The sequence below is a fragment of the Rhinolophus sinicus genome, chromosome 4, assembly GCF_057876585.1.
Source record: "Rhinolophus sinicus isolate RSI-liver-muscle chromosome 4, RSI-T2T, whole genome shotgun sequence".
Taxonomy (NCBI): domain Eukaryota; kingdom Metazoa; phylum Chordata; class Mammalia; order Chiroptera; family Rhinolophidae; genus Rhinolophus; species Rhinolophus sinicus.
The window spans coordinates 62,578,156-62,596,479 of NC_142504.1; the positions used below are offsets into that span (position 1 = coordinate 62,578,156).

The following is an 18,324-nucleotide window of genomic DNA, read 5'->3' on the forward strand; positions in this document are numbered from 1 at the left end:
TTTAGGAAGTAAACAAATAACTGTATTGGAACACCCTCCCTACTCACCTGATCTGGCTCCCAATGGCTTCTTTTTTCACCCGAAAATAAAGGAAATATTGAAAGGAAGACATTTGGATGACATTCAGGACATCAAGACATCAAGGGTAATACGACGACAGCTCTGATGGCCATTCCAGAAAAAGAGCTCCAAAATTGCTTTGAAGGGTGGAGTAGGTGCTGGCATCAGTGCATAGCTTCCCAAGAGCAGTACTTCGAAGATGACCATAGTGATATTCAGCAATGAGGTGTGTAGCACTTTTTCTAGGATGAGTTTGCTAACGTAATTGTCAGACCTTGTATCCAGTTTGTCTGCATCTTTGCTAATATTGGTATTGTCCAATTTTTATTGTAGTTTATTTAATAAGTGTGTAGTGTTATCTCATCTTGGTATTATTGGCATTTCTCTAATAACTAATGATGTTCAGCATTCTTTTCATGTGATTGTTTGCCATTCACATATCCCCTTCAGTGATGTGTCCATTTGCATCATTTACCATTTTCTAAATGCATTACTATTTTTACTCTTGACTTTTGAGAATCCTTTATAAATTTCTATATATCGATCTTCTCAGATATGTTGGTTGTAAAAATTTTCTCCCATTCTATGCTTAGCTTTTTACCCCCCTAACAGTGACTTTTATAATATTTTATATTAATTATAGTAAAATATAAAATTTACCATGTTAACCATTTTTTAATTGTACAATTCAGTGGCATTATATATATTCACATTGTTGTACAGCCATCATCACCATCCATCCTAGAACTTTTTCATTTTCCCAAACTGAAACTGTACTCACTGAACATACAACTATTCATTGCTTCCCTTTCCCCTCAGCAACCACTGCTCTACTTTCTGTCTCTATGAGTTTGACTATTCTAGGTACCTCATATAGATAGAATCATACAGTATTTGTCCTTTTGTAACTGGCTTATTTCACTTAGCATAATGTCCTCTGCTCTATGTTGTAGTTTGTGTCAGAATATCCTTCCATTTTTAGGCTGATATATGCCATTGCATGTACAGTTATACATGGCCTAAAGATGGGGATATGTTCTGAGAAATTCATTGTTAGGCAGTATCTTCATTGTACCAACATTGTAGAATGTACTTTCACAAGCCTAGATGGTATAGCATACTACTGGCTATACTATAAGAAACTTCCAAACTTGTAGAGGAGCTTTAAGAGTTTATTTAAGCCAAACTGACAATTACCAGGAAGCAAACTTTCAAGGGATTGAGAAAATGCTCCTGAGAATGGCAATTTTGCAGTTTATTTTATACATTAGAATAAAAGGAAGAGACAGAAGACAGACAGTTATGTGAAATCCATTGGTAGTAGATTAAGGGGATGGGAGAAAGTAAAGGGCATCGGATAAAAAGTGAAATGGAGAGACACATACTACTTTTACATTGGTGTGTATAGGATAGTAACATTTACAGCACACAGAGAAGGTGTGTGGGCAACAAGGTAATAATGAGGGTTTCTGTGGTCTAGTACTCTGGTGCCAGCTGTTGTGCCTTGAGGGGTCTGCAAAAGAAGATTACTCTGCCATTTCAAAGGTATGTTATTTTAAATGCCAAAAGACAGTAGACAGGCTCACTTAAAGTAAAGATTGATCTTTGTCAAGGAAGCTACAGGCCTAGGACGCAACTACCTGCTGTGACCCGCTTTTAGTTAGGAATTTTTATGTTCAAACCATCCTATGTGATTACTTTTGGTCCCTGAGTTTGTAAGGCCCACCATGCAGGCCTCCCCTGAGCTTGTCAGGTTTAGTCCCCCTTTTCATCCACACTACACACCTAGGCCATGTGGTATAGCCTATTGCTCTGTAGGGGAGGAAAAAATAATTTTCCCTCTACCATTCTGGGTTCTTGGCTGAGACATCCCTGTAATAAAAGGCAGATTAACAGGAGAAAAACAAACAAAAGTTTAATAACATGTATACTTCCTGTATACATGGGAGAGATCCAGGAAGACTGAGTAACTTACCAAAATGGCTGAAGCCACCACCTTAAATACCATACTCAGCTGAAGACAAAAGAAGATACTGGGGAAGAGTGCGGGAGTCAGTTATGGAAGGTTACTAGGTAAAACACACTAAACAGGGATAATGTTATGCAGATTAAAGTCATTGCCTTCTGCCCTGATAAGCGTTTCTAGAGGTAAAGTCATCCCCCTCTTCCTGGTAAGGCAAGAGAGAAACTCTTACAAATGAACATTTCTCTTACAAATGTAAATATCTTTTATAAAGGGTAACTTCTACTTGGTTTTCAGAGCTTCTCCCATTGTCTACTGTTTCTTAAAATTAACCAGCCTAAAATAATCCTGATGCCAAATAGACTTATTCTGGGATGACAAATTCTGTTCCCCTACAGCTTCTAAGCTACAAACCTGCACAGCATGTGACTGTACTGAATACTGTAGGCAATTGTCACACAAGGGTAAGTATTTGTAATGTGTTGTACTGCCACATTGCGATGTCCATGACATCATTAGAGAATTCACTCATAGGAATTTTTCAGTTTCATTATAATCGTATAGGACCACTGTCCTATATGCAGTCCATCATTGACTGAAACATTGTTATGCAGCACATGACTGTACATACTATATTTTGTTTATCCATTCATCCATCAATGGACATTTGGCTGCATCTGCCTTTTGGATATTTCTTCTGTGAACATAGGTGTATAAATATCTCTATGAGACCCTGCTTTGAATTCTTTTGGGTATACACCCACAAGTAAAATTGGTAGATCATATGTTAATTCTATTTTTAATTTTTTTGAGGTACCTTTATACGCTTTTACATAGTAGCTGTACCATTTTACATCCCCATTAACAATATACAAGGGTTCCAATTTCTCCACATCCTCCCCAGCACTTATTTCCTCCCCGCTCCTTTTTTTTTGACAGTATGTGATGTGAGGTGGTATCTCATTGCGATTTTGATTTACACTTCCCTAATGATTAGTGATGTCAAGCATCTTTTTATTTGTTTTTTGCCATATTTATATTTTCTTGGAGAAATATCTATTTAAGTCCTTTACACATTTTTTTTTTAATTTATTGAGAGTTGTTTATTGGTTATTGAGCTGTAGGATTTCTTTATATTCTGGATATTAACCCCTTATCAGATATGATTTACAAATATTTTCTCCCATTCCATAGATTGCCTTTTCACTGTTGATTGTGTCCTTTGATGCTCAAAAGTTTTCAGTTTTGATGTAGTACAGGTTATCTATTTTTATTTTTGTTACCTGTGCTTTTAGTGTCATCCAAGAAATCATAACCAAATCCAGTGTCATGAAGCTTTTCTGTATGTTTTCTTCTGAGAGTTTTATAGTTTTAGCTCTAATGTTTGGGTCTGTGATTCATTTTGAGTTAATTTTTATATATGGTGTTAGGTAAGGGTCCAACTTCATTCTTTTGCATACAGATATCCAGATTTCTTAACACTGTTTGTTCAAATGACTGTCCTTTCCCCATTGAATTGTCTTGGCACGCTTGTCAAAAGTCATTTGGCTGTATATGCAAGGGTTTATTTCTGGGTCTGTGTTCTAGTCCATTGATCTACATACCTGTCTTTATGGCAGTACCACACTGCTTTGATTATTACAGCTTTGTAATAAGTTTTAAAATCAGGAAGTATGAGACCTCAAACTATGTTCCTCTTTTTTATGATTGTTTTGGCTTTGGGGTGGTCTCTTGAGATTCCATATGAACTTTAGAATAGATTTTTCTATTTTTGCCATTGGGTTTTTGATAGGGATTGCATTAAATCTGTAGATACCTTTGAGTAATGTTGTTATGTTAACAATATTAAGTCTTCCAATACATGAACACAGGATGTCTTTCCATTTATTGGTGTCTTTTAAAATTTCTTTCAGTAGCATTTTGAGCATATAAATCTTCCATCTCCTTTGTCAAGTTAATTCCTTAGTGTTTTATTCTTTTCAATGCTATGGTAAATGAAAATGAAATTGAAAAATCTGAAGAGGAAATTAATTAAACAGTGTTATTGTAGAGATGTACCTGTTTTCCTTGTGTTGATTTTATATCCTGCAACTTTCGTGAATTGCTATATAAGTTCAGGTTTTTTGTGGAATCTTTAGGGTTTTCTACCTATAAGATCATTGTCATCTGTGAATAAAGATAATTTTACTTCTTCTTTTCCAATTTGAATACCCTTTATTTCTTTGTCTTGCCTAATTGCCCTGGCTAGGACTTCCAGGATTATGTTGAGTAAAAGTGGTGAAAGCAGACATCCTTGTCTTTCCTGATCTTAGAGGAAAAGTTTCAACCTTTCACTATGAGTGTGATGTTCACTGTGAGCTTTTCATACATAGCTTTTATTATATTGGGGTAGTTTTCTTCTATTTTTGGTTTGTTGAATGTTTTTATTATGAAAAGGTGTTGAATTTTATCAAATGCTTTTTCTGAATCAATTGAGATAATCATGTGGTTCATTTTCCTTCATTTTGTTAATGGAGTATATTACATTGATCAATTTTCATGTGTTGAACCATCCTTGCATTCTAGGAATAAATCTCATTTGGTCATAGTGTATAATAATTTTAATGTGCTATTGAATTGTTTGCTAGGATTTTTGAGTCAGTATTCATAAGGGTTATTAATATGTCTGTAGTTTTCTTCTCTTGCAATATCTTTGTCTGGCTTTGGTGTCAATGCAAAACAGTCCATATAGAATAAGTTTGGAAATGTTTCCTCCTCTTCAATTGTTTCAGAAGAGTTTGATGAGGCTTGATGTTAATTCTACTTTTCCTTCTATCCTGAAGAGGAACCAGGAATTGGCAGCTTCATCCTGTCTATGCTACTCTGTGCCAGGGAGAGTGGAGCAAGGGTGAGGAAAAATAACATGACATTTCTACCATTTTGAGTATGGCCTTTTTCTTGGCTGGGTGTTTGTTTGGTTGCTACAGATCCTTCACTGGTTTATAGAGCTCTGACAAAACTATTTTGGTCAATCTGTTGTTGTTTATTCTGTGTTTGCTTGGAGGGAAAAGGGACTAGAGCTTCCTAGTTTGCCATCTTGCTGATGTCACTCCCCCTCAGATTCCTTTAATTTTTTGTTCCTTTACCTGAGTGAATTCTCTAGTAATTGTTTCAGATAAAATTTGTTGGGAGGTGAAGTTTTGGGACATTTGCCATATGCTATTAGGTTGGTGCAAAAGTAATTGCGGTTTTTGTAATTGTTTTTAAGCTTTTAAACTGCAATTACTTTTGCACCAACCTAATAATGCTTTATCTTCACAGTTGAATGCCAACCTGGCTGGCTAGAGAATGCAGTGTTCACAGCTGTTTTCCCTCAGTATTAAGGTTTATTTTCAGTGTCTTCTCGTAACCAGTATTGCTGATGGAAGCCCTATGTCTTTTTGAGTCTCATTTCTTTTAGGTAGTCTGTTTATTGTATCTATCTAGACATTTTGTAATTTTTGTCTTTATCATCTATGTTCTGAAGTTTCCCCATGCTGTTTTTGCATAGACCTTTTTTCCTTATTTTATGTATATATATATATATATATATATATATATATATATATATATATATCTTAGATTCTTCAATCTAAAGACTTATGTTTGTCTTTATGAAAATCCTTTTCTTTGTAATTTCTGACATTTTGATATTCATATACTCTCTGTCTCTCTTTCTCATTTGGTACACTTTATAGTTTCTGGATCTGCCTTCTGAGTTTCTTAATTTTGTTTTCATACTTTCTGTATCTCTTTCCAATTGTGCTTCATGCTGGGGAAATAATTCTGCTTGATTTTTTATCTCACTGATTCACTGCTCATCTCTCTCTTTCGTCCACTATGCTATTCAGTTCATCCAATGAGGATGATTTGCTTGGTTTTGTATTTTGTTTTAAATTTAGAGATTGAGTTTGTACTGTCTAGAATTTCAAATTGTCTTTTCGTTTATGAAAACACCATTCTCTCACAGCTCTCTTAATTTACAGACTCTGGAGTCTTTTTTTTTTTTTTTTTTCTGTGGTTACTGGTGTATTTATTTATTCTTTTTTTTTTTTTTTTTTTTAAGTCTTTTTAAAATTTATTTTTCAAGGGGCGGCTGGTAAGCTCAGTCTGTTAGAGCGTGATGGTCTAACACCAGGGTTGCCGGTTCGATCCCTGCATGGGCCAGTGTGAGCAGCGCCCTCCACAACTAGTTTGAAACAACTACTTGACTTGGAGCTGATGGGTCCTGGAAAAACAGACTTAAAATAAATAAAAGTTTAAAATTTTTATTTTATTTTTCAGTTATAGTTGACATACAATATTATATTCATTTCTGGTTTACAACATATTGACTAGACATTTATGTACCTAACAAAGTGATCACCCTGATGAGTCTATTGCCTATCTGACACAATATATGATTATTACAATAATCATATTGTAATATGATTGTTGATGATATATCCCCTATGCTGTACTTTATATCCCCATGATTATTTATAGTCTTACTCAGTTTCTAGTTTTTCACTCTAATTTTCTTAGGTTTTTGTGCTTCCATTTGTTAAGTTTGAGAAGTCTTTCATGACTGTGGCTCTCCTTTAGATAACAGTCGTCGTGGTTGGTTAAGCATCATTTTATTTTAGATTTCCTCTGTGTGTATCTGTGAATGCTGACCTTCTTTAGTGCAGGATATGTCTGGTGATTTCGAGGAGAGTCAGAATGTGTTACTTGGAGGTATGTGCCAGTAACTGGTCTTATGGATCTGGGGACTCTGTGCCCCTCTTATGGCCACTTTAGACACTACTCTGCTTTTTTTGATCCCGACACACACTCTCGCTTAGAGCCAGGTGGCTGGCCCATTGGTGGCACAAACCGGTTAGGCAAGGGAAGAGGGCAACCCTCCTTGAAGCTCCTCCTGTGCTTTTTGAACCAACTACCCTTTCACTTGTCCCAGGCTCCCTTCTGCTTCCATCGTCCATGAGGCCACCTCTACTTTGTGCATTAGACATTTCCTGCTTTCATTTTTGGTTATGGGTTCCTCTATCAACCTAACTCATCTGCTTTCTATTGCTCAGGGATTTCTTCTTAATCTGTGTTACACTATAGGTACCTCTTCTTGTTTTCCAGCATTCATACATTTAAAAAAAAAAACTGTCTCCTCAATGCTAGAATGAATCCTGTGTTACTGCATTGGAGGCAGAGATATCAGTATGAACTCATTTGTATGTATGTATTTATTTATTTATTTTTAAATATTTTCTCCCATTTTGTAGGTTGCCTTTTTATTTTCTCCACCCCTTTTTCCCCCTCCCCGCTTCCAGTTCAAGCCATTGTTTCTCAGTCTAGTTGTGTAGGACAGCTCCCTGGCCCATGCTGGTATTATGAGCCTTGCGCCACCACGGCTGAGGCAGTTAGTCACCAGTCGTCGGTCAGCCGCCCCAGCAGCTCACGGCAGCTCTCGCAGGCTGCCGGCCACTCACGCTTGGCCACCGGCCACCCATGGTGGCACACGGTAGCCCATGGCAGCACACGGCAGCCCGCAGCAGCGCACGGCAGCTCGTGCCATCCTTCAGCTGCTCATGGCAGTCCAGCTCCAGGGAGAGCTGTTGCTCACAATCTTAGCTGTTGAGGGCGCAGCTCACTGGCCCATGTGGGAATCGAACCAGTGGCCTTCGGCGTTAGGAGCACGGCTCTCCAACCACCTGAGCCACCGGGCCGGCCCTCATTTTTATTTTAATATAATACAGATAGATACCAAAATAAATATGGATATGTTTGCATACATGGTTTAGAGGTGAGTCATTATGTACATACTTATATTTCCTAGCTTCATCCACTAAGAGGACCTAGAAGCTGTACCACCCCGGCAGTACCTAGCTCACCTAGTGCCGAGATCTTGGTTTCTGATACCATTCTCCAATAAAAACAACCGGCATCCTTGGGAAAATGGCTCATTCTAGGGTGGGGGCAGGGAAAATATAAAATGAATCTGGAATATCTGATAGTGCCTGAAAGTAGAGAGCTAAAGAGGAGGTGTGGGCATGTCAGAAGCAGGAACCAACCTGAAAGAGCTCTTAATGCCCACAGCTGGAACGGTTTTAGCAACAAAATAAATAGTATTGTCTTATGACCTCTAGAATAAAATAACTACCCATGAGTCCATACTTACCATATAAATAAATGATTAATTCAATAAATAAATGGGGGAGAGGGGACAATTCTATCTTAGAGATTTAATTTAAAAATTAAATTACTAACTATAGAAACATGGAAATTTAAAATCACCATTAGCATACCACAACGATCATTGTTGCAGACAAAATCCAGTGATGAATTAGTGGGTGGCACTTTAAGGAGAAATAGGACCTTAACATCGCCTCAAAGTATCTTCTCAAATATTTGTATTGCCGTGGTAGTTTTAGCACATGTCTTCAAGTCTTTGATATGCCGTCCTCTAGGAGCTGAAGCTGGACCTAATGACTCACTTCCAATTACTAGAGTATGGGAAGGGAAAAATAGTTAAGTTTGCAGTAGAAAATCCTGGCAGACATCACCTTCCGTAGTGATCAAGGTTAATATCACCTGTGATCAGCCATGTTGGTATCATGCAACCCCGGATACCATGCAAAGAGAAAGGCACTTCACCCCTGCAATCTTCTCCCTCAAAATCCATAATGTCAGCTTAATCATGAGTAAAAACCAGAGAAACCCAAGTTGAGTGACATTATATGAAATACTTGACCAGTGCTCTTCAAAAGGGTCAAAATCATGAAAGGCAACAAAAGGTGAGAAACTCATAGATTGGAAGAGATCACAGAGACAGTGATGACTGAATGCAATGGGCGATTGGATTTATTTCCTGAAACAGAAAACGGACTTTAGTAGAAAAACTGTGGAAGTCCAAATACATTCTGTTGTTTAGTCAACAGTGTCGTACCAGTGTTAATATTTTAGTTGATGATTGTCCCGTGGTTGTGTAACATGTTAACATCAGGAGGAGCTGGGTGAAGGGTTTACAGAAAACTGTATTAACTGTGGAACTCTTCTGAAGTCCAAAAATATTTCAAGATAAAAAGTTAAAAGATTATCTTTCCCGATCCTCCAATTTGGGTAAGGAGAAGGATAGCAAAACTTATGTTCATTCCTTCATTTTAATCCAGTAAATATTTTTTTGTTATTAGGAAGGAAATATACAAAGTAATGACAAGTCATTTTTTACTGTGAATGGACTAAACATCCTTCTGAAGGTATAACTTATTGGGTAAGACAGGATCCTGGTGTTAAAGAGGTGGCACACACAGATAGAAGCTGAGCAGAGTTTAATGAAGAGTTGACCTCACACCTGTCAGAATGGCTATCATCAACAAGACAAATAATAACAAGTGTTGGAGAGGCTGTGGAGAAAAAGGAACCCTCATACACTGTTGGTAGGAATATAGCCACTATGAAAAACAATATGGAGGTTCACAAAAAATTAAGAATAAAATTACCATACGACCCAGCAATCCCACTTCTGGATATATACCCCAAAAATCTGAGAACATTTATCTGTAAAGACATATGTGCTCCAGTGTTCTTGCAGCTTTATTTATGGTCGCCAAGACATGGAAACAACCAAAGTGTCCTTCAATAAGTGGTTGGATAAAAAAAGATGTGGTATATATACACAATGGAATACTACTCAGCCATAAGAAAAGATGAAATAGTGTCATTTGTGACATCATGATGGATCTTGAGATTATTATGCTAATGATATGGAAATAAAACGTCTTGAGGAAGAAATGCCTTTCTGATTCATACTCATGGGTCACGGGCCAGCAGCAAGCCCATTATGTGATAAGAGCAGCACCAACCTTGGAGTTGGTTGATCCACCGGAAACAGCCAAGAGGCACATTGAGTCCCTGGGAGCACACAGTGCAGTGTGGAGCAGACAGAAGGACGAGCCTGCTGGCCTTGTGTTTTGGACATGTGCAGCAGTGTTCTCCATCTTGTGCCCTTGTTCCTACGAGGATCTTTGAGGTGGATATTAATCTGCCTGTGGGAAGATTCGACTGAGGCTCCGAGACTGTTCTGTGATGTGTCTCAGACGTCCATCATACTGAAGACAAAAAGCCTCCCCTTATTTGTACAAAGAAAACTGATTATATTTTTTCCCTTGGAGTTCAGGAACTTAACTCAGTACAAAGGAGCTAGGAAAATATATTTACTTTGAAACCTTTTCTTATCTACATCTTGAATTTTGCTAGCAAATGCTATGATATTAGGAGCTGTCTACCATTTTTAAAGGAGAAAGTAATATTTCTGATCATTTTCTTGTCCTAAGAGAAGAGGGACTTAAATGCACTTCTGAAATGGGATGATTTGCAAAGATGAAGTTGGGGTGGTTCGTGGTCCTTTGAGATGTGACTCACTGGAGAGGGGAGAAGGGAACTGCAGGTGCTGGGTGCACATGGCCAACAATCTGGCTGAGGCCACAGGCCAACTTCACAGAGGCGTCCTCTGCCTGTGGTCTGTGGATGAACTTGGGAGTCACGTGGCTCTGAAATTGTGGGTGACATGCATGCCTTTGTGCACATGTGTGCGTATGTGTGTGCACTCACTTGCATACGTGGGTTTGGGAGAGATGGTTCATAACTCCATCTGATCTCAAAAGAACCTGTGTTCTTACCTCTCCATTCCCGAATCACTGCTTTGAAAGCTGGTCAGAATAATTTGTTCTGATGTCAGTGAAATGGTATTTGCTGATTTCTCGATCCTGAGGGGACTGCCTTTTCCAGGAAGGACTGACCTGGCTTTGGGCCCAGCCAGACTTACCCTCTGCCCTTTTCTCTCCCTCCTAGGCCAATACTGGACAAATTGATGATCCCCGGGAGCAGTACAGAGTCATCAGCAGTAACCTTGCCCTCATTCAGGTGACTCTTCCTTTTGATTGATGGGTCCCCTTTTGCATCTGCAGCCAGACCCACTGCAGGTAGGAAGGATGAAAGCTAAGTGAGCCTTTGTCCCTGTGCTCTGGACTGAGCTTGGGCAAAGGGAGCCACCCGTCACTCCACCTCATGCCCACCAGACCACACTCTTGCAGCAGGTGGAGGCTTCTTGGAAGATTCTCCTACACTCTTCTCTCTTTCTCATAGCCTAGGGTGCTAATTGCCTTCACTGCCCACTCTCCCCCCAAACAGTGCTGCCAGGCTTGCTGCCACTGTCCTGTGATGCCCTGTGCATGTGATCCCGCTTACTCTGTTTGGGGCGTCTGCACATCTTTCCTGCCTGGGAATTCCTCCTTGGCCTCTCCTGCTTCTCTGCCTGTTCCTTCTCAGCCTTTGCAAAACGTTGTCCCTTAAATGCTTCAAACTTGTACCTCCTTCTAGCAGACCCTAGTTGGGCTAAGTGCTCATCCTGAGATTCTCAGAGTCAGGAAGCCCAAGGCAAGAGGAGTCTGCAAAGATTGGCTCCAGGGCTCACAGAAAGCTAGGGTTGGATCTAGCAAGAGAGTGGCTCCATCTAGAACCGAGGCTTGTCTGGCTGGGGGCATCCTGTGGCTGCACAAAGAAACTGGACTCTGAGATCAGACAGGCCTGGAGTTAAGGCAATTATTTATCAACTGATAGCCTTAGGCAGAGCACAGACTTGCTTAGCCTTATCTCCCTTTTCATCAAATTAGGAGGATACCAACTTTACCTCTCACCTGGGTTCCAGAGCCTCTATTTCTAGCTCTTTATTGGTTATCTCCCCCTGCCTGTCCCAGAAGCATCCCTGAAACAGCATAGCCAGATCTAGCCTCGTCACCTTCCCTCCTCACACCCATCTCTTCTGAAGTCCCCAACTCCCTCTAGTTTGATGTTTGAAAGCTCACTTTGGGAGTCAACCAGCTGGGGACTCTCAGGCAAGTCACTTCACATTACCTGCCATGTGGGTGGTTGTGAGCTGTGGGTCATGGGAGAGGCATGGAGTCTAGCTTGCAAGTGGTAATCAGTCACACTAGATGTGCCCAGTGAATAGTCTTCCCATTTAATCAAACTGGAAACCGAGTTACCCTCAGCTTCTCTGCCCCTTATCCTTACATCTAGTCACTGAGCAGCCTATGTTTGATTCACGCTGGAATCTAGCCCTGCTGCTCCTTGCTTTGGCCTCTTGGTCCCTTAGCTGACTGCAGACCTCTTCGCTGTTTTAACTGCACCAGACTTCTTGATCTTCAGCTCACCTCTGCATAGCCATGTGAGTGACCTTTTCTAAAACCAAAAGCTGATTAGGCCTTTTCTTCCTTAAGCCCCTTCGTGAGTTCCCCTTATCCAAGTGTGGGAATGGCTCAAAAGGCATTCACGGTTTGGTCCCACCTTCCCCACCAGCTTTCTGTCCCGACATCCGCTGCCTTTGCATATGCAATTACCTCTCCTTGGAATGTCCTTTCTCCTCTTGTTCATCTGGCAATGAAGCCCTTTGAAGACTCCAGTCAGGTCTCAGTTCCAACCTGATGCCAGGTACAGCTCTTTGGTGTCTGGCATGTGCTGCTGGGGCTGCCCTTGTTGCAATTTTGTGTTTAGATGTCTGCCTTCTCCACTTGAGATGAGTTGCATGGGGTAATTTATAGCCATATTTGGCCTGTAGCTGAAGAGCTTCGGAGATTATGAGACACTTGTGATACTCCTAATAGAGGGTCTGGCAAGGAGCAGGTAATAAATACCTTAGCTACAAGTCACCGGTTTTACTTTTCTGTTTTACACCAAATCCTTGTTAATATGCATGTACATTTCCACATGACTGTCAACAAACATTTATTAAACCCTGCCGTGGGCCAGGCAGTGGCTTTGCACATGGTCCTGATGATAGCATGGGTATAATTTTGTCCCTCCATTTTTAAAAAGCTTAACATCAAATCAAGTGGTGCAACAAGTTTCACAATTAAACTTTTTAATAACTTTAACATAGTCCATCATGTAAATGAACTCAAGAGTGATATTTAAAATTTTTAACAATAGGTAGGGCCTAGAAACTCCCTGGTGAGACTGAAGGGCAGCCACTGAGAGCTGGCCTGGCCAGGCCAATGCAAACCTGCCCAACTTCAGCCCTGTCCGACTTCATTTAACCCTGTGGGTGCACCTGCAGTCGTTTATAGGCTTCTACTGGATAAATTACACTGCAACGAAAATGTTCTCTTTTTGCATGACTTTTTTAAGAAAACTTCCCACAAGTTCACGAACAGAATAAAGGTCCAGATTTTTCCAAAAAGTATTTCAAAATATTTGGTTCGTAGTATTCAATAATAGCACTAGTATTAATATTTGAATTATTAGTTTCTCCATAACCTCACCAGCATTGAAAATACTCTTCTAAACCACTTTTTGCATTTACAATATGTGAGTGTGTTTGTGTGTGTGTGTGTGCACGTGCATAGGCAATATGTGATACGATTTTCTGTTTTTTAAGCTTAAAAAGTATAGAATTGTATGTACAGTTCTATAATTTGTACTCTTAATGACTATGAATGAAAATCATTTGTAATGGCAAATAGTAAGCAACTCAGTAAATAGCAGCTCTAAACATCGTTATCATTATCATATGGGTCTTTGTACACATATGCAATTGTTTTCTTGGGAAATGCTAGATCATAAGACATGTGGGTAATTTACAGCCAAATTCCCGTCTAAATTACTGAACCAATGTTACCACCATTAATATATAAGAGACCATTTCCCCACATATTTGTCAATGTGTATTTTATATTATCAATCTTTGAAATTTTAATTTTACCTAGTTTGATGGGAAAAAATAGTGTATCCCATCCATTCATTGATTCATTCATCCATTTATTCAGTGAGCACAGATGAGGGCTGAGATTCAGGCTCTCTTCTCAAAGCTGGGAGCCATGGCAGAAAATAAGACAGAACTTATCTTTTAATAGAGGAAGAATAGCAGCAGGTATAAATAAATAAGATACCTTCAAATTGAGATTTCATTTAAAATTTTTCTGATTACTAGGGAAGTTGATCAGCTTTTTTGCACGTTTCTTAGCCATTTGTATTTCCTTATCCTGTGAATTCCCTGTCCACATTCCTTGTGCATTTTTCTATCAGGTTATATTATTATTATTATTATTATTATCATTATTATTGATTTGTAACATGGACTTCATTATTCTGGATACTAATCCTTTATTAGTTATACATGTTGGAAATATTTTCTCCAAGTCTATCTCTGTCTTTGAATTTTGTGGGATCTTGAATCATACGGAAGTCATAGTTGGACTTAAAGTTTATCTATTTTTCTATATAGATTTTAAATGACACATCTTTAGTAGAAGGCCTTCCCTAATCTGAAATCTGAAACGTACTATATTTTCTTCTCTTTCAACTTTAGATTTTTATGTTTAGGTGTGCATGTGTGTGATGATTTAAAACAGGAATTTATTTTATTTTTCCCAAGCAGATGTCCAGTTTCTCTTACCTTTTTCATTCAACAGTCAATATTTCATACAAATTTAAAATGCCACTTTTATTATATTAAATTTTCATATATTCATGATCAAATTTTCATATGTTAATGTTTCATGTATTCCTGATGCTATTCCCGGACGCCCTCCTGTCCTGCTGATCTCTTTTCCTGCCAATACACCCTATTTTAGTTACTGTAGCTTTAAAATACATACTGATACTGAGTGTGTCAAAACTTCCTCTTGATCTTCCTCCTCAAAATTGTCTTGGCTATTCTCACACATCTGCTTATCTTTGTGAAATTTAAAATGAGTTAAGTATCATGAAAAGTCTTGTTGGGACTTTCATTGAATGATATAGGTGAACTTGGAGAGCTTTCTTCTTCTTTAAAATACTGACTCACATTGTGTGTTCACCACCCAGAATCAGTTCTCTTTCCGTCACCATATATTAGACCCTGTTTACCCTCTTCTAGAGTCTCCTCTCCCCCTGATCCTCTGGTAACCCCTAAACTATTGTCTATGTCTGTGAGTTTTTGTTCCTTCATTTGTCTTGTTCTTTTTTTGTTTTCAGTTTTATATGTGAGATATAGATAATGTATTACAAAATTGTACGCCTGAAATATATGTAACTTTACTAACAATTGTCATCCCAATAAGCTTCAATTTAAAAGGAAAAATACTAGCTCGCCCTATCCGTATATATGGTAGTGTTCTTTGTTTATTCAACCTTCTTTAATAACACATGATTCCATTGAGATGTGTTGGATTACTGAGAATAGATACCAGTATTGTGGTGAAGAGCAGGGAGGAGTGGAGGTGGTCAGGGGAACCCTGCCTCACATTTCTGATTTCTGCCCCAACAGGTGCAGGCCACCGTTGTGGGGTTCCTGGCTGCTATGGCTGCCCTGATGCTGGGAGCTCTTTCTACGGAGGAGTTAGACTTTGAGAAGGTGAAGTTGCTGTGTGCCAGCAGTGTCATCACTGCCTTCCTTGCTGCTTTTGCCCTAGGTGAGCTGTGCCCTCACCCCAGCACCTCTACTCCTCCTGGCTTGTTGGCATGCCCCACTCCTCAGGGCTCCAGTCTCAGGTCTTTGTGCTTTCAAATCGGAAAGATGGAACACTAATGGTGGAGCCTTGCGTGTCTGGCTACGGGGTGGGGAAGAGCCTGCCTGGGTCTTGGCCCACTTTGTGGGCAGGGGAGGAAGGCAGTGAGCCCCTTCCTGAGTAAAGTGTGTGTGCCAGAGTGAGCTCCTAACTCCATTTCTTTTCCCTCTGTTTATTGAAAGAGCTGGCCTGTGCTTTGTAGACACATTCGTCTGTTCATCTATTCATTCGTTCATTCATTTCATTCATTCATTCACTCATTCCTTAACTGTTTCTTGAGTATGGCTTGTGTATGGGCCTCTGCTGGAGTCTGCAGTCTGCAGTCATGGTGGGAAGCAAGGCTCAGTTTTTAGTTCAAATTTCATCTCTTCAGAGAGGCATTTTCTGACTACTCCCTCACAAGTACTGCTCTCCTCCCTTCTCCCCTTCTGCACTGCCACCACGCTCTATTGCACCATGCTGTTTTCCTTTTAGAGCATTTGTAAAAATCTGAAATTATCTTGTTTCTTTGTTAACTTTCTATGTCACCTCCCTGCTACAATGTCAGCTCAGAGTGGGGTTCCCATCTCCTATTCTTCCATCTGCCTGCCACACAGCAGATGCTTCCTATGTGTCTACAGAAGGCAGAAAGACAGAAGCATTGGCAGAAATAACCCCATCCTCAGGGACCTCATGGATGTCAGTGGAGACCCTATTGCTGTGTGACTACAATAGAATGTCACCCATTCATTATCACTCAGTATTTATTGAGTGTTGACATGCTATGGACCAGGCACTGTTACAGGGCTTGGGATACACTGGTGAGCAAAATGTACTGGGATCCTGTTTTGTGATGTTCATATTCTAGTTCAAAGTAAGACATCAATACAGGAGCATATAATAGTTCCAGTTAAGTGTCAGTGCCTCTTCCTTTCTGAGGCTTTCTCTGCTCATCTGTCTAGAGTAGCCCTGTTAGTCATACTTTATTTTAGTATCCTGTTTATTTATTTCAAATGCTTGTTCACTTACTTGTGTACTGTCTGTTCCAACAAACATTTATGTGTGAGTACAGAGCCTGATGGTTATGAGAGCACTTAAAACAGGCCAGGCATATAACCAGCTCCCAAATGTTTGCTGAATGAATGGACTTTATTCTGATTCTCTTCTGGATTGTGTGTGTCTGTGTGTATGTTGCAACATGTGCAAGTACAAGAAGGAACAAGTGATACTGTAGGAGTTGGATTTGTATTTACACTTCTGTCGCCGCCTGTCTCACTGCTCATGAAACACCTTTGAGCTCAGCTCTCTGTGAGTGAATACAGCAGGTTGTTTGGTGACTTCAGCCGATTGATGAAAGGGCTGCATTCCTGAACTAGGGCACATAATTGGGAAGGAGGTAAGAGTGCAGAAGCCTGGGAGCATATTCCCTAGCTGTGCTTCCTGGGTGGGATGTTTGCTCCTAGTCACCTGCCTGTGCATGTGCCCATGGCCAGTGGCACTATCACTCAGTGTGGTTAAAGGAAGGGCAGGATGAGTATGCCAAACCTTCTGGAGAAATAGAGCCCAGGAGATACTTGGCATGATGTTTCCTCTGAAAACAACACAATCAAATGATTCAGGCTTGTTCCTGTGGGTCCTTGTAGAGAACGCCATTCCTACCTCCCCATTTTACAGATGAGGAAACTGAAGCCCAGAAATGGGGTAAAGCTCGGCTCCATGGATGTATGTAATTGGGGTTGTCCAAAGATGTGTGGAAGGTCAGAAATGCTGCCCGTGGCTCAGTGTGACTGCGACATGACTGCCATAAAGCCACGTGGTGGTGGTGGTTTATAATAAGCGCTCTCAAACTGGGGGTGGTGCCCCTTATATAGTCCCAGTGGGATTGTCACCAGACCACCAGCTCAGCCACACAACTCAGATTCACTTAAAACTGGTATTTCAAAAGGGAGAAAAGAGCTGTGACCTGGTCACAAAATAGGGCACAAACTATGGCCGGTTGTGGCAGCTTTAGGACCACATTGATGTAATAATTCTAATTATTTTTAGTTACAGAATGCTAGGTAAAGTGTTAAACACCACGAGCCAAGATACAAAGTGTCTTCTTAAAGACCCACATTAGATGCTGTTGGATTAAGTCCTAGGCAGCAGCTGGGGCCTAGAAGTTCACATGCGACAGTCACCTCAGAACAGAGTCAGAACAGAAAGTAGGACCTGGTGAGGTAGGGTGGCCACGAAAAGGTACCTCTCAGGTCTCCAGCTGGGGAGCAGATCTCTAATGCTGTACCCTAAAATCTATCACCCCTGCACTCAGAGGCCACATGCTTCCTGCACCCAGTGGTGGCCCTGTGGGGCTCCTGAGATAGGCCTGTTCCCCAGAGATGTGTACCTACCCATGTGCCTTTGGCTTGAGGACACCTGACAGCCCTGCCGAGCTGCCCAGCACTGCACTACAGTGTGCGTGTGCTCCTGCTCCTTCCTTCCCTGTCTCCTGCCGCAGAGTCCACTCTGTACTGCCACCCCTCCCATTTCCCTTCACAGGCTTTGCCCCTAACAAACCTCTCACACTACTAATTCCACCCAGGCTCCTGCTTCCCCAACAGACACAGTAGGCTCAGTCCTTGGGGCTCCCATTGCTCAGAGCAGTTTTGGAGTATCTTCCCTACAGTGAGGAGCTGTGAGCTTCATGTCTGTAGTTCCAAGCGGTTTGAGAACCCAGGAACCACTTGACTGCTATTTCCCCGACAGGTTTGAGTGTGTCATCAGAGCCAGCAGGTCGCTTCTTAGCAT

The 18,324-nt window shown here is 40.4% G+C and overlaps 1 protein-coding gene across 16 annotated transcripts in view; it reads left to right on the forward strand.

Moving 5' to 3' along the window:
- SLC41A3 (solute carrier family 41 member 3) overlaps nt 1-18,324 on the forward strand; it is a 71,702-nt gene that overhangs the window by 39,916 nt on the left and 13,462 nt on the right. For 13 of the 16 annotated variants that reach the window (XM_074340446.2, XM_074340437.2, XM_074340439.2 and 10 more), the window contains 2 exons: nt 10,865-10,936; nt 15,318-15,462. In XM_074340446.2, coding sequence (XP_074196547.1) covers nt 10,865-10,936; nt 15,318-15,462 — 217 coding nt within the window. The remainder of the gene's footprint in view (nt 1-10,864; nt 10,937-15,317; nt 15,463-18,324) is intronic. The other 3 variants (XM_074340435.2, XM_074340441.2, XM_074340443.2) reach the window with 1 other exon arrangement.